The 15,204-nt window shown below is 39.9% G+C and overlaps 1 protein-coding gene across 1 annotated transcript in view; it reads right to left on the bottom strand.

The window, feature by feature from the left end:
- Window positions 1-290: 290 nt before the first annotated feature.
- The window catches only part of LOC126279082 (serine/arginine-rich splicing factor 7-like), a 28,989-nt gene continuing 14,075 nt past the window's right edge, over window positions 291-15,204 (bottom strand). Inside the window, exon 6 of the mRNA XM_049979542.1 lies at window positions 291-1,501. Coding sequence (XP_049835499.1) covers window positions 1,447-1,501 — 55 coding nt within the window. The 3' untranslated portion in view covers window positions 291-1,446. The remainder of the gene's footprint in view (window positions 1,502-15,204) is intronic.

The following is a 15,204-nucleotide window of genomic DNA, read 5'->3' as shown; positions in this document are numbered from 1 at the left end:
ACCTTTTTATTCAGGGATGTGGAAGTAACTCATCCGCAGCAGAGAGGTCGGCAGCTCCGGATGCATACATCCATCCATAGCACTGCTGGAAAGCCTAAGTGGTAAACTTATGTGAGACCACAGCAACTGGGGTGCGGTGTAACAGATCATGTTTACACATCCACAGCAGTGGAAGGGTTAATTCTGGTCAAACAGTCTTTTCAGTGCACTTCACACTATTCTCACAATGAATCCTTTCACTCCATAGTCAAAACTGCTGAATATACAAGGTACAAAGTAATTCCACAATGTCAATGTCCGAAAAGATACTTTATTAACATAACATTTAAGTACACTTCATTAGAAGAACTTCACATGAAGAAGTGAATTTAAAGGATTTGTGGCACACAAGCCTTCCCCTTATTCGCAGCTATCACTGTCCTACTGGACCCACCTGATTTACTACACACTTGTTAAGTTGAAGACAGCTGTCGCAATACAGGTATGACCAATCATGGAGAAGACAAGCATTTGAATAAATTCAGTTATTATGACGTGTATGAGTACAAACTACAGAATCTAAGGTAAATGCTGAAAATTGACCTGTCATGTGTACCTGTTATTTTCACAGGCAGGTACATTCCTAAATTTTTATTAACTATCTGCAAAATCAAACAAGTACATTTAAACAAGCCCCCCCCCCCCCTTCTCTCTCTCTCTCTCTCTCTCTCTCTCTCTCTCTCTCTCTCTCTCTCTCTCTAAGAACAGGAGGGTGGGGTGAACAGGAGATGGAGAGGAACAGGAGACAGGAGAGAGGAGAGAGAGAGAGAGAGAGAGAGAGAGAGAGAGAGAGAGAGAGAGAGAGAGAGAGAGAGAGAATGGCTTATCACTCAACTGTCACCACAAGACAACCGCTCTTGATATGGCAAACACGTGAAGTTCTTAGTACTACTGCAAAGGAGTTTACAATCTTATTATAGGCTGGTGCCCAAAATGACATAACAGAACTGAACTGAAAAATATTGTTGCCCAGTACTGAAGTGGTTAACTATATCATTCCAGTGAGATCAAAAATAAAAATCTGTCAAATCACACTATAGGAAACTATACTTCATGTGAGTATACGAGCTGATACCACTCAATAGTTTATAAGAAAAGTATGAATGTGTTTTTAAATACAAACCTGTTGCATTTTTTCACAGGAACCTATAAAAGGTACACTGTTTACAAAATGCATGTCCAAATCTAACACTGGCAGTGAGCACTGCAAAAGTAGTACTCAATACAACATATGGAGAAACATTAAGTAATAAAGCTTAGCCTAATTCATTCTTTAGTCAAACAAGTGCTGGAACATTTTAAAAGCATTACAAGAGTGACTTAAAAATATAATCTGGAAGTTCCAAGCTGTCTAGATGCCTCCCAGAAATCACCAGAAGGTCCAAAATGAGTGTTTAAGCAAAGCAATCAATCCCGTTCATTTGTGTTAACATCCCCATTGCGATCAGGAGAATCTCGTGCCCTGAAAATAAATGTATAATTAAACCCTGATAACTGACAAATGTAATATTCAAAAAAATTAACAACCACTCTAATTAATATGTAATACTAAACAGATAAAAGCATAGCAAGGATTCAGTACTAAGTATTATTTCTAAATACTTGGCAGATCATGTACTGACGACCATCTACTGTACCAAAACAAAATGGCTGTACTATATAAGACATTTACAGTCTTTCTGATTAAATATTTTCTTAAATTTTATGTGCAATTAGCAAGATAACTTTTTTGAGCAACTCCAGTATTCCATTAAGAACATGTCAATGTAACATTAAGTCTAATGCTCCACAAACATTTTAATTATAATTGAGTGATGGCTCAAACAGCTCTGTCCTAACTTTTTATTGTGTGTTTTGACTAAGTAATCATTCATTTTGTAGGTAAATTTTTGCCATCTGGCAGGTTATTTTATTATGTTTTCAAATATGTAAGAAAGTGTGTCCAACCAAGAATAGCTTTGTACCTTGCTAGTAAGAGGTGCCTCCAGAAGTGTCATTATCTTTAAAGACAGACCAACCTGTTGGTCGCGCAGTGAGGCTTGGCATTTTCACGGCAAACAGCACACATGCTGTGGTACGTTGTGATTTTTTTACAACCACAAAATTCAAGTTTGATAAAGCAGTTCAAAGCGACCAGTAGCATTTATTTTAAAACAGTCCTGTACTAAATCAACTAAAATACAATTAGTCCCAGACTCAGAACAGCAAGGGTGTTTACAACTTTCCTGCAGACCACTATTTTCTACACCATTCATGATCTTTTTAAAATCACCATGTGGCAGCACATAGAGCTCCTCCAAAGAAAAAACTGGTAATTTTATTCTATACTGTCATTCATATGGAAGTTGCCAATCTCATATGGTTTTCTGTCAACAGTCAGGGTATTTTTAATATACTTTCAGTATTTGTTTTACAAAATTAAACATCTTTTTAAATCTGCAATACTTTATTTTCCAGACTTGTTCTGCCTTTTGTATCAAAGTCATCGTCTTTAGATATTTAGTACTTTTTACCTATGCTAGCAATTCCTGGATTTCCTTCCACCTAGTCTAAGGTTGAGGAAAGCACTTCCACTCCAGTTAAGTAACTTTTGAAACATCTGCATACTTTTTTTCACATTGTTTTGTGCATTATATGATGTGAAACATTTCACTGGTGATCAATTATTTCTGATCTGTAACATGAGGACTGTGACACAGATGAACTACGCACTTAGGAGACTAAAGTCTATTTCTTCTGATTCCATATGAAAATATGTAGCATATTTTATGGACCATAAGACACTACACCAGCTAAGACAACTTAGGTTTTAAGCAATTATTTAAAGTATCATTTGCACCTTTTTCATTATTAGATTGCAAAGCCAGGCTGAAGATCTTAATTTTCTTCTTCCTCCTCCTCCTCATCGCCATCCTCTTCATACAAAAGATTGTCTTCACTGCCATTGGGAGTGTTACTTATGCCGCACTTCTTGAAAGATTTAACAATAAAGCCTTCCCTTACTATATACGAGGGTCGGTCAAAAAGTAATGCCTCCCATTTTTTTCTACTTAAAAGAATTAAGTTAAGTGAAAAATTTGAATTTGGCGCCATTCCTCAAACCTTCTTCTGCAATCCATGCAATAGTAACTTTCTGTGTCAACAGGTGGCAGCACAGCAGAAGTTTGTAAGATGGCCGACATCGATGTTCGTTTGAGACAGCGTTGTGTGATTGAATTCTTGAATGCAGAAGGTGAAACGCCCATACGCATTCATGAAAGACTGAAGAAGGTGTATGGTGTTGTGACAGTAGATGTCAGCACTGTTAGACGATGGGTTCGTCGTTGTAAGGAAGCTGAACGGCAAACACCGTTGACTGACGAAAAGCGGAGCGGCAGGCCGGTGAGTGCAGTGACTCCACACAACATTCAGCAAGTTGATGACATCATTCGTGGTGACCGTCGGGTGACTGCAGATGAAGTGTGTCGCATTATTTCTCTTAGTAAAGGCAGTGTGATCACGATTATTAAACAATTGGGGTACTCAAAAGTTTGTGCACGGTGGGTTCCAAGAATATTAACCAATCAGAATAAAGAGGCAAGGAAAACAATAGCCTCCCAACACTTGCAGCGCTTCCGTTTGGAGGGAGATGAGTTTCTGAAAAAAATTGTGACCGGGGACGAAACATGGGTGCATTTTTTTGAACCCGAATCAAAGAGGCAGGCAATGGAGTGGCGTCACACAAGCTCGCCGAGGAAGAAAAAATTCAAAACTGTGCGATCGGCAGGGAAAGTTATGGCAACAGTTTTCTGGGATACAGAGGGTGTGATTCTGGTTGATTTTTTGGAGCAGGGATGCACAATAAATTCTGTTCAATACGTCACAACCCTCAAAAAACTTAAAGCACGTCTTCAGCGAGTTCGCCCAACAAAATCAATGGCAGATGTTCTTCTTTTGCATGACAATGCAAGACCACACACCAGTCGTCACACCTCTGACGAGATTGTCAAAATTGGATGGGAAGTTTTGCCTCATCCCCCATACAGCCCTGATCTGGCACCATCAGACTTCCATCTGTTCGGGCCACTAAAAGAAGCTCATCGTGGGATTCATTTTGAAGATGAGGAGGCCGTCAAAACATCCGTGCGTCAATGGCTTAGGAAGCAGAGCTGTGATTTTTACCGTGCTGGGATACATGCCCTTGTTCAAAGATGGACCAAAACTGTAGAGATGGGCGGAGATTACATTGAAAAATGACAAAATGATCCTCAATGTTGTGGTTTTCAACCTATGTAATTGCATTTAAATTTCCTGACAATTAAACGTAGAAAAAAAAATAGGAGGCATTACTTTTTGACTGACCCTCGTACCATGACTGTTTTATCCTCTGACATTTCTTTTATTGCAGGAAGTTTTAAAAACCATTTGGCATGATGGGTTTCATCCATCGTCCATATGTTCCATTCCTCTCGCACTTCACATGGCTTATTTATTGAGAAGTAATTAGTCCTAGAATAACAGCAAGCTCTGTATTTCTCCGTCTAAATTTCTCTTTCACGGAATTTTTCAAATTACTACTGAACTGATGTAGCATAAGGAGAGAAGTTTTTTTCAAAAAGCACCTTTCCTTCTCTCCCACACTATTAATCCATAATTTCGTATCAGCATCATCCATGCAACCCTTGTCACGCATGTGAACAACACCTGGCAGTATTTCAGAACGTTTAGCCATCACTCTGCACTGAAAAATGAACACTGGGTTAAATTTAATACAGTCATCACAACATGAAAGGACAACAGTACAGTGCATTTCTTCATGTCTATTTGCTTTTACAGTTTCAGTCTTAGCACCTTTCGTAACAGTTCTGTTACTCGGCCATCAAATGTCACAAGTTTCATCCATATTCACAATTTGGCTTAGCTCCACAATGGTTTTCTTTCATTGTTGAATAATAAAGTGATGGAAAGATAATATTCTCTCTTCACACTCTTGTGGCATTTTCTGATACATTGTTTTAGCTCACATACTGAGTCCATGACACTTCACTTCATAAACCTGTACACCAACCAACTCCAACCTTAATCCCCACAATTCACTTTTGTCACATTGGTATACTGCTGCTGCTGCCAGTTGAATCCAATGTTGCCTGATAAGAGATTGGTTTCCCATGGCGGCATATATACGGCTATTTTTAAGACCGGCAGGAATTTTAAATCAAACACTGGATATTTTATATCAATTCTAAATATAAGATGCACCTGAATTTTGGAGGTAATTTTTTGAAGGAAAAAATGCATCTGGAAGTCTACAAAATATGGTAGCCATTCTCCGCTACTAGTGACTAAACAATTGAGACAAAACCTTTTTTAAAGTTATGACGTAACTACAAAGAATCTCACCACAATTTATCTCCTGGTTTTTTTCCACATTCTATTAATAAACAGACAGTGCTCCGTTACTACCCAAGCATTATCTGAGAATGCAGAGCAGGTATATTGTAAGAATAAACATACTGAGAGAGGCATTTCTGGCTTACGTAATGCAAACAGTTGGCTTTTACATCTTTGGACAAAACAAGAATTTCTAGGAATATAAAACAACCGCCACTTACCACTCACAATGGGATCATTCAGTGTTTTAACTTAGTTGAGTGTTCCAGTGGCTGCTTGAATTATTGGTTCTAGCTAATAATTTTGTGAAGTTTTGTTGGTACTGGTATTGGCTGTGACGTAGTAGTATTAATACAAGTAGCTGCTTTCTTAGTTGTCAGAGAATTTCGAGATTGCTATTGTTAGTTCTATAAATAGTTCTACAGGTGTAACTGAAATTAGGTAATGTATACATACAGTTTTTTCAATAACTGAAAAATTTTACCATTAGTGAGAAGTGTGGGCTCTGTCATAAGTTTGTGAGTAGTGGGTTACTGTGTGGGATTAGCTAAAAATATTTTCATTGGGCAGAATATACTGGGAATATACTTTGAAATAAGGCTGGGCATCTCTGACATTCTGACTTGTCGTCACCTTTGTGCTCATATGGCAAACACTAGCAAATTCACCAGTTAGTCCCTCAGCCGTTAGGGGGTAAAACTGAATGGGACTCGGGGCAAGTAAGGCTAGCAACTTGCTTCCCTGGTACTATAAATATGATGCTGGCAACAATCAGCGCAAAATGCCTCGGACCTTTGGAGGTGATGGAGACCTGCCTCTAACTGACAAACCAGGGACTCCTAAGATACGACTCAGCAAACAAATGAGATGGGGAGCTATTAATATCAATGGGGGCTACTCTGGGATGAAGGTAGAGCTGGCAGAGGCTGCAACTAAGATGGGGCTGGACGTTTTAGCTGTTAGTGACATTCGGATAAGAGGTGAGAAAGAAGAGGAAGTGGGAGAATACAAGGTCTACCTGTCAGGAGTCAAAGCAGGAATAGCACAATGGGGTGTAGGGTTTTACATCAGGAAAGAAATGGAACCCAGCATAGTTGCAGTACGGGGTATGTAAACGAACAACTGATGTGGATAGATTTGACAGTGTCTAGCAAGAAAATTAGGATTGTGTCAGTATATTCGCATTGTGAAGGGACAGATCAAGATAAGATGGGTAGTTTTTATGAGGCACTCAGTGATGTAGTTGTTGGAGTAAAGGACAAGGACAGTTATGCTCATGGGTGATTTTAATGCCAGGACTGGAAATCGAACAGAAGGGTATGAAAAGGTTATGGGTAAATTTGGAGAGGATATGAAGGCCAACAGGAATGGGAAACAACTCTTGGATTTCTGTTCCAGTATGGGTTTAGTAATCAAACTGTTTTTAAACATAAGAACATTCACCGGTATAATTGGGAACGCAGGGGAACCAGATCTGTCACTGACTATATAATAACAGATCAGGAATTCAGGAAAGCTGTGAAGGACACACGTGTATTCAGGGGATTCTTTGATGACACTGATCGTTATTTAATCTGCAGCGAAATTGGTATTTTGAGGCCGAAAGTGCAGGAGGTCATGTCCGTATGTAGGAGGATAAGAGTGGAGAAACTTCAGGATAAGAAAATCAGGCACAAGTACATAACAATGAACTCAGAAAGGTACCAGTTAGTTGAATGTAGTCAATTACAGTCATTGGAAAAGGAATGGACAAGGTACAGGGACACAGTACTAGAAGTGGCTAAAGAATGTAGTGTGTAAAAGTAGGATGAAGCAAACAGCTTGGTGGAATGACACAGTCAAGGCAGCCTGTAAAAGGAAAAAGAAGGCGTATCAAAAATGGCTATATACTAGAACTCAGGTAGACAGAGAAAGTTATGTTGAAGAAAGAAACAAAGCCAAACAGATAATTGCAGCATCCAAGAAGAAATCTTGGGAAGACTTTGGAAACACGTTGGAGACTATGGGTCAAGCTGCTGGAAAACCATTCTGGAGTGTAATTAGCAGTCTTCGAAAGGGAGGGAAGAAGGATATGACAAGTATTTTGGACAGGTCAGGAAAACTGCTGATGAATCCTGAGGATTTCTTGGGCAGATGGAGGGAATATTTTGAAGAGTTGCTCAATGTAGGTGAAAATACGATCAGTAATGTTTCAGATTTCTATGTACAATGGGATAGGAATGATGATGGAAATAGGGTCACATTTGAGGAAGTGGAGAAAATGGTCAATAGATTGCAGTGCAATAAAGCAGCTGGGGCAGATGAAACTAAGTTGGAACTCATCAAATACAATGGAATGTCAGGTCTTAAATGGCTACACAGGACAATTGAAATGGCCTGGGAATCGGGACAGGTTCCATCAGACTGGACAAAAGCAGTAATCACACCAATCTTCAAATATGTAAACAGAAAAGATTGTAACAACTACACAGGTACCTCTAATCAGCGTTGTGGGTAATATATTCTCAGGTATTGTTGAAAGGAAAGTGCTAGTATTCGTTGAGGACCAATTGGATGAAAATCTGTGTGAGTTTAGGCCTCTTAGAGGTTGACTGGACCAGATCTTTAGCTTACGGCAAATAATGGAGAAGTGTTATGAATGGAACAGGGAATTGTATCTACGCTTTATAGATCTAGAAAGGGCATATGACCGGGTTCCTAGGAGGAAGTCATTGTCTGTTCTAGGAGATTATGGAATAGGAGGCAAACTTTTGCAAGCAATTAAAGGTCTTTACATGGATAGTCAGGCAGCAGTTAGAGTTGACGGTAAATTGAGTTCATGGTTCAGAGTAGTTTCAGGGGTAAGACAAGGCTGCAACCTGTCTCCACTGTTGTTCATATTATACATGGATCATATGTTGAAAACAATAGACTGGCTGGGTGAGATTAAGATGTGTGAACACAAAATAAGCAGTTTTGCATATGTGGTGACTTAGTTGTGATGGCAGATTCGATTGAAAGTTTGCAAAGTAATATTTCAGAGCTAGATCAGAAATGTAAGGACTACGGTATGAAGATTAGCATCTCCAAACGAAAGTAATGTCAGTGTGACAGAGATATAAACGGATTGAGTGCCAAATAGGAGGAAAAAGTTAGAACAGGTGGACAGTTTCAAGTACTTAGGATGCATATTCTCACAGGATGGCAACATAGTGAAAGAACTGGAAGCGAGATGTAGCAAAGCTAATGCAGTGAGTGCTCAGCTACGATCTACTCTCTTCTGTAAAAATTAAGTCGGTACCAAGACTAAGTTACCTGTGCACCGTTCAATCTTTCGACCATGGAGGCCTAGGTCAGTTGCAAAGTCTAACAGAAAGAAGGTTCTGCTGCTAGGTAGTTCGCAGCTGTGGGCCAGAAGTTGCAGAAGTGTTGGGGAGTGAGTACCAGGTCACCTGCATTGTGAACCCTAGTGCAGGATTGGTTCAGGTGACTGACAGCATAGTGGGCTTGTGTAGGAATTTTACGAAGGAGGATCAGGTAGTGACCAGTGGGTGGAACAGGGAACAGTCTTGATAGGGACGGGGAATATGATGTAGGTGGTGACCTGGTAAAGATTGCTACTCAAACTGGTGGCACTAATGTCCATTTCATGCAACTGTTTCAACGTTATGATTGACCTAATCTTACTGCAGCTGTTAGGCACATTAACATGGGGCTGGAGGGGGTTGCTGATGGCAGAGGGCATGGGTCACATTTCAGTGGTGTCACTTGGGCCTATCAGTAGGTCGGATTTCACTAGGCATGGCCTGTACCTCAACAGGTGTGGGAAGGGGAGGCTGGCAAAGCTTATAGGTGACTAGTGGCTGGTGGTGGGATCACTCGTGGAAAAATTCCTGTAGTAGTTGGTGTTAGAGCTGCACATTTTTTGGATTGAAGTCAGGTGATAGGTATACATGCTTAAAGGAAGTCCCTCTACTGAGGCTCACCTTCAGAGGATATCATGTTTCTAAGTAGAGAAGAAATTAACATTTCACCAAATTGTAAGTGGTATTAGAGATGAAGTTAGTGAACTGCTTATAGATGTTGACTGAAATTATTGGTATATCAGAGCACCACTTAAATAATTTGACAATTCAGAGGCTTTGTTTACCAGGTTACAGATTAGCTGGTTGTTTTTCAAGGAGTTCCTTACAGCGTGGCGGACTGGTTATGTATGTAAAGAACAGTATTCCATTTGAGTCCATAGACTTATCGCGACACTGCACTGAACAGATATTTGAACGTTGTGCAGGGGCAGTTGATTTAATGAAACTAAACTTCTAATTGTTGTTGCTTATAGGTCCCCGAACTATGACTTCAGAGCATTGAGGGGGTTGGTTCTTCATTCACTTTGTAGGAAGTACCAGAAATTAGTTGTATGTGGTGACTTCTTTATAAATTTTGTATATGAAGGTGCAAGAAAAAGTATGTTGGTAGATCTCCTAAATTCATATAATCAGATGCAGACTGTTTTTTCTAACTAGGGTGCAGGGGAACTGTAGCACAGCCATAGACAATATTTTTATTCATTCTTCATTACTAGATGAGCATTCTGTTAGTGAAAGGGTGAATGGCCTTTCAGACCATGATTCACAAATTTTAACTCTAAAAGGCTTTTATACTCAAATGCCACATATAATTACAAACTACGTAGGGAAGTTAATTCAACAGCAATGGAGTTTTTTAAACCTTGTCAAGGAACAAGAGTGTCAGGATGTTTATTGTGCTGATAACATAGAAACTATAATGCTTTCCTTAACACATTTCTCATGCTCCTTGAGAGTTGATTTCCACTAGAACGTTCTGAATGGGTTACTGGCAGCAATAGGCAGCTCGGGTGGCTGGTTAGTGGGATAAGGATATCACATACAATGAAGCAGGAATTATATCAAAATGTTAGAAGTAGTCAATCAAGCTACAGTAGCTCATCACAAACAGTATTGTAAGGTATAATAGTCTTCACAGGTTTGCTGCCGGATCACATTGTGCGAATTCCACAAGATTTCCTTGTTGCAACCGACCGACATATTCAGGTGGTTCCACCTTGCTGGTATGACTGACAGTATCCACCCGTCGACACTTCGTTTCTCAAATACGCAAGGGAAGAATGTGCAGGCATGGGTATTGCGCATGCACAATGATTTGCAGATAGATGGTGCCACATTCAAACTCCCTCCACCGAAAATCACAGAGTTGGTCTCCCGTGCTGCACAGTACGCTGCGTTTGCCAACATTGCGGCCAGACGTTACTCACCAACAGCTGTACTAGATCAATATTTATGATTGGCCTGTTACTAAATCTTTATTTTCGCATTGTGGTTTAATAGTAGCCAATGCATGGTTCCAGGATGTGCTCAGCTGAAATCTTGCAGCCTTGTTGATGACATTGTCAGCTGTACAGATATGTATTGCTTCCTTAATGACGCAATCCCAGAATGATGATGCCGGGGATAAAACTTCCGTCTTTTCTTGAATCATCCACTGTCCTGTATTCAGACAGTGTTCCACACTGGCCAACCTTTCTGGTTGACGAAGACATGTATGACACCGATGTTCATCAAAGCATTATTGTACTGTGCGGTAAGTCTGGCCTATATACACTGCCCCACATTGACAAGGAAGCTTGTACACACCAAATTTCCTTAGGGCGAGGTCGTCCTTAACCAAACCCAAAGGTTTCTCAGTTTTGCAGATGATTGAAAAACACACTTAATTCCATGTCTTCCTAGGACTCTTCCGATTCCTGACGACATGGCACCAAAATATGGAAAAAAGACCAAAGTGGTGGGCGTCTTCATATCGTTCTGCTCCAGACTGATCTCACCTGGGCCTGAATGTATTACGTACCTGTCTCTCAGAATAACTATAGGAGACAAGAGAGCTTGCCACGGCAACACCGTCCACTTATTCAAAATATTGGTCATGAAATAACAAGTATGTTGAAGTACACACGTTTAAATAATGCCACTATGTCCTCTTCAAACTTGTTACTAATGTGCTCCAAAGAGTACTGCAAGGGCACCTTTGTAAATAAAAACAACATCGAAACTAACAGATCCGATGATTGCTATCTAAGTTATCAGGCGACCTATAAATCTTCAGTGTTTCGAATGTAATTGTGCACTTGCCTACGAGAAGTCCCAATAGTGATGTCAGGTATTTGGCAACAAAATAAGTAGGTGCTCCTATGTTACTTACAATGGGACGGAGAGGCACCCCATTCTTATGGATCTTGGGTAGGCTCCGTAGTTTAGGAGGAACTGCAGCCTACTGACTCAAACCCTTTGCGACTTTCGCTCGAATCGAGCTCTTCCTGATGAGTTCCACAGTCTCTCTGGATCCTACCCGTCAGATCATTTTTTTAATTTACCATATGCAGGATCGTCGAGCAGTTTGTATATCTTGCTGTTTTATTCTGTATGTGAGAGAAGCACAGTAGCATTTCCTTTGTCAGCAGGTAAGATGACAATGTCTAGGTCTTCTCTCAATTCTCGTACAGCATTTCTTTCAGCTGAGGTAATGTTAAAGTTGGACCTCTCAGATGAAGCTTGAGTCAAGATATGGCATGTGTCACACCTAACCTCTTCGGCAGCATCCTTAGAAAGTTTCGAAACAGCCTGCTCTATTCCATTAACCACATATCGGAGGGGAATGGTCCCTAGTGTAGGTACAAAATTCAGATCCTTCTCTAGCACCAAAATTGCAGCATCACCCAAAGTCTTCTCCGTGAGACTAAACACTGTACGTCTTCTTGGCAAGCCATCTTGCACTCGGGCTTCCCCGAGTCAACTGTATTTAGTCATTTGACGAAACTTAGCTTGTCATTCAGTCCAGTCAGTCAGAGCCCAAGTGGCACTGTCTACCCAGTTCCAGGATACCACTGAAAAGTTCGCTTAAATCTTCAGATGGAGTGATAGCAATTGTCTGGACCCAAGCACAATTCCTGACACATAACACACCCTTTCTATCACAAGTGCCGCAATCTGCTGTCGTTTAATGGCAGCTGCAGAATCTATACAATGTTTAAATTTAGGAAAAGTACCACATTGTGCACACCACAAACTGCCATCATCCTGCACAACGCAGTAGTGCATTGTGTATGTTAGTTCATAGAGCACATGGGGTATCTGATCCTGAAAGCCTGTTGAATGAAATACACCATTTGAAGACATTGTTCCAACAAAACTGTTATTCTGAGACAGACATGTAATGCATTTGGGCCCAGGTGAGTTCAATATATGGAACATAATGAACACACAAAGACACAACAACTTTGGCCTTTTTGCTGTATTTTGGTGTCATGTCATCAAGAATCTGAAGAGTCCCCGAAAGATACGGAATTGAGTGTGTTTTCCAACCATCTGCAAAACTGAGAAACCTTGGCTCGAGGAAATGTGGTGTATCAGCAATTGTGGAACACTGACTGAATACAGACATCGGATGATTTACAAATGCAGCATATAGGGCATATGCAGGAGAGCCACTCTGCGATTTTTGGCAGAGGGAGTTTGAATGTGACACTATCTGCAAATCACTGCACATGCACAATTTCCGCACCTATGCATTCCTCCCGCACATGTTCGAGAAACGGGGCATTGACATGCATTTACAGTCAGTCGTACATAGCCACAGTTGCTCCGAGGAAATATTGTGGAATTTGCACAAAGTGATCAGGCGGCAAACCCGTGAAGGCTATTTACAGCATATCCGCCAGGAAAGCTTGAAGAGTCAAAGTATTGTAAGGTGCTTAAAAATGTTATTAGGAAGGCAAAGAGTATGTGGGATGCAAATAGGATAGTTAATTCACATAATAAAATTAAATAAAAATGTTATTAGGAAGGCAAAGAGTATGTGGGATGCAAATAGGATAGTTAATTCACAGAATAAAATTAAAACCATACAGTCAGCTGTAAACAAAGTGTCTGGCCAGCAACACAAGGTCAACGATATAAAGCCAGTTCGTAGTAATGTTTCTGTTACTGATGAATCAAATATATGTACAGTATTTGGCAAATGCTTTTCCAAGATTGATGTCTGAAATACTTCTCTGTGATACAAGGGAAAGATTGAGTCAATAATTACTGAAGACTAACGACTCATGGCTATGATGGAGTGCCTAGCAGAGTATGAAAGTACTGTGCTGCACATGTTAGTCCTGTATTTAACGACATTTGTATTTTTTTCTTTAGGAATGGTCAGTTTCATGAACAATTAAAGTACTCAGTAGTAACGAGGCTTTATAAAAAGGGAGAAACGGATAATTTAGACAATTTCAGAGTTATTTCTATGCCATCAGTGTTTGCTAAAATTATCGAAAAGGCTGTGTATGTAAAGATAATGGATCATTTTATAATTCACTATTTGCCAACCAAATGTAGTGTTTCGCTTTAGAAGGCATTTAACGACTGAAAATGCTGAATTCTCTTTTCTCTGCGAGGTACTGAATGGGCCAAACAGAAGGTTTCGAACGCTAGTCATATTTTTTGATTTAACTAAGGCATTCGATTGTGTAGATCACAAAATATTTGTTTGCTGATGACACTAGCTTGGTAGTAACGGATGTTGCGTGCAACATTGGCTCGGTTTCAAATAATGCAGTTCATGACTTAGAAAATTAACGCTAAATCACAGTGAGACTCAACTCAGCAAATCCTGACGTTTTAATTTCACAGAATGGGCATATGATTAGTGAAACTGAACAGTTCAAATTTCTAGGTATTCAGATCGATAGTAAACTGTCGTGGAAAGCCCATGTTCAGGATCTTATTCAAAGACTTAACGCTGCCTTTTTACTATTCGAATGGTATAGGAAGTGAGTGATCATTCGACATGAAAATTAGTCTACTTTGTTTATTTTCATTCACTTATGTCGTATGGTATTTTGGAGTAACTCTTCCCAATCTAAAAGGATATTTTTGGCACAGAAACAGGTGGTTCGGGCAATAAGTGATATAAGTTCACAAACCTCTTGTTGACCCCTGTTCACAAGTCGGAGTATTTTGACACTGGCCTCTCAAAATATACTGCCATTTCTCACATATTAGCATAATCCCAAGAATAAGCAGCTCTCACTCATGTAGCTCTCGGCAGAAATCAAACCTGCGTTTGGATCCGACTTCCTTAACTCTTGTGCAGAAAGGTGTGCACTATACTGCTGTTTCCTTTTTCAATAAGCTACCACTCTAAATCAAAAATCTTAGCAGTAATCCACACACTTTCAAATCAAAATTGAAGAGTTTCCTCATGGACCACTACTCCTACTCTGTCAAGGAGCTGATTCTTGTTGTATTGTTGTTTGCTTTTACTTAAACTTATGTACTGACTTTTTTCAGGTTCATCAACATTTTATTATCGGTTATTACTTTTATGTATTAATTTCATGTACTTGGAAATTTGCTCCTCAATTTGGTCCAATGGAACTTGACATGTAAATAAATATAAAAACAAAGATGCTTTAGCTTACCGAAGGAGAAAGCATTGGTATGTTGATGGACACAATAAAAAACACCAACGCACACACAAATATTCAAGCTTTCACAACCCCGGTTGCTTCATCAGGAAAGAGGGAAGGAGAGGTAAAGACAAAACGATGTGGTTTTTAAGGGAAAGGGTAAGGAGTCATTCCAATCCCAGGAGCGGAAAGACTTACCTTAGGGGGAAAGGACAGGTATACAATCCCCTCTAACTATATACCTGTCCTTTTTTTCCCCCATGCTAAGTCTTTCCGCTCCCAGGACTGGAATAACTCCTTACCCTCTCCCTTAAAACCCACATCCT

Source organism: Schistocerca gregaria, chromosome 6 (assembly GCF_023897955.1).
Source record: "Schistocerca gregaria isolate iqSchGreg1 chromosome 6, iqSchGreg1.2, whole genome shotgun sequence".
Taxonomy (NCBI): domain Eukaryota; kingdom Metazoa; phylum Arthropoda; class Insecta; order Orthoptera; family Acrididae; genus Schistocerca; species Schistocerca gregaria.
This window is presented reverse-complemented; position numbering and strand designations above follow the sequence as displayed.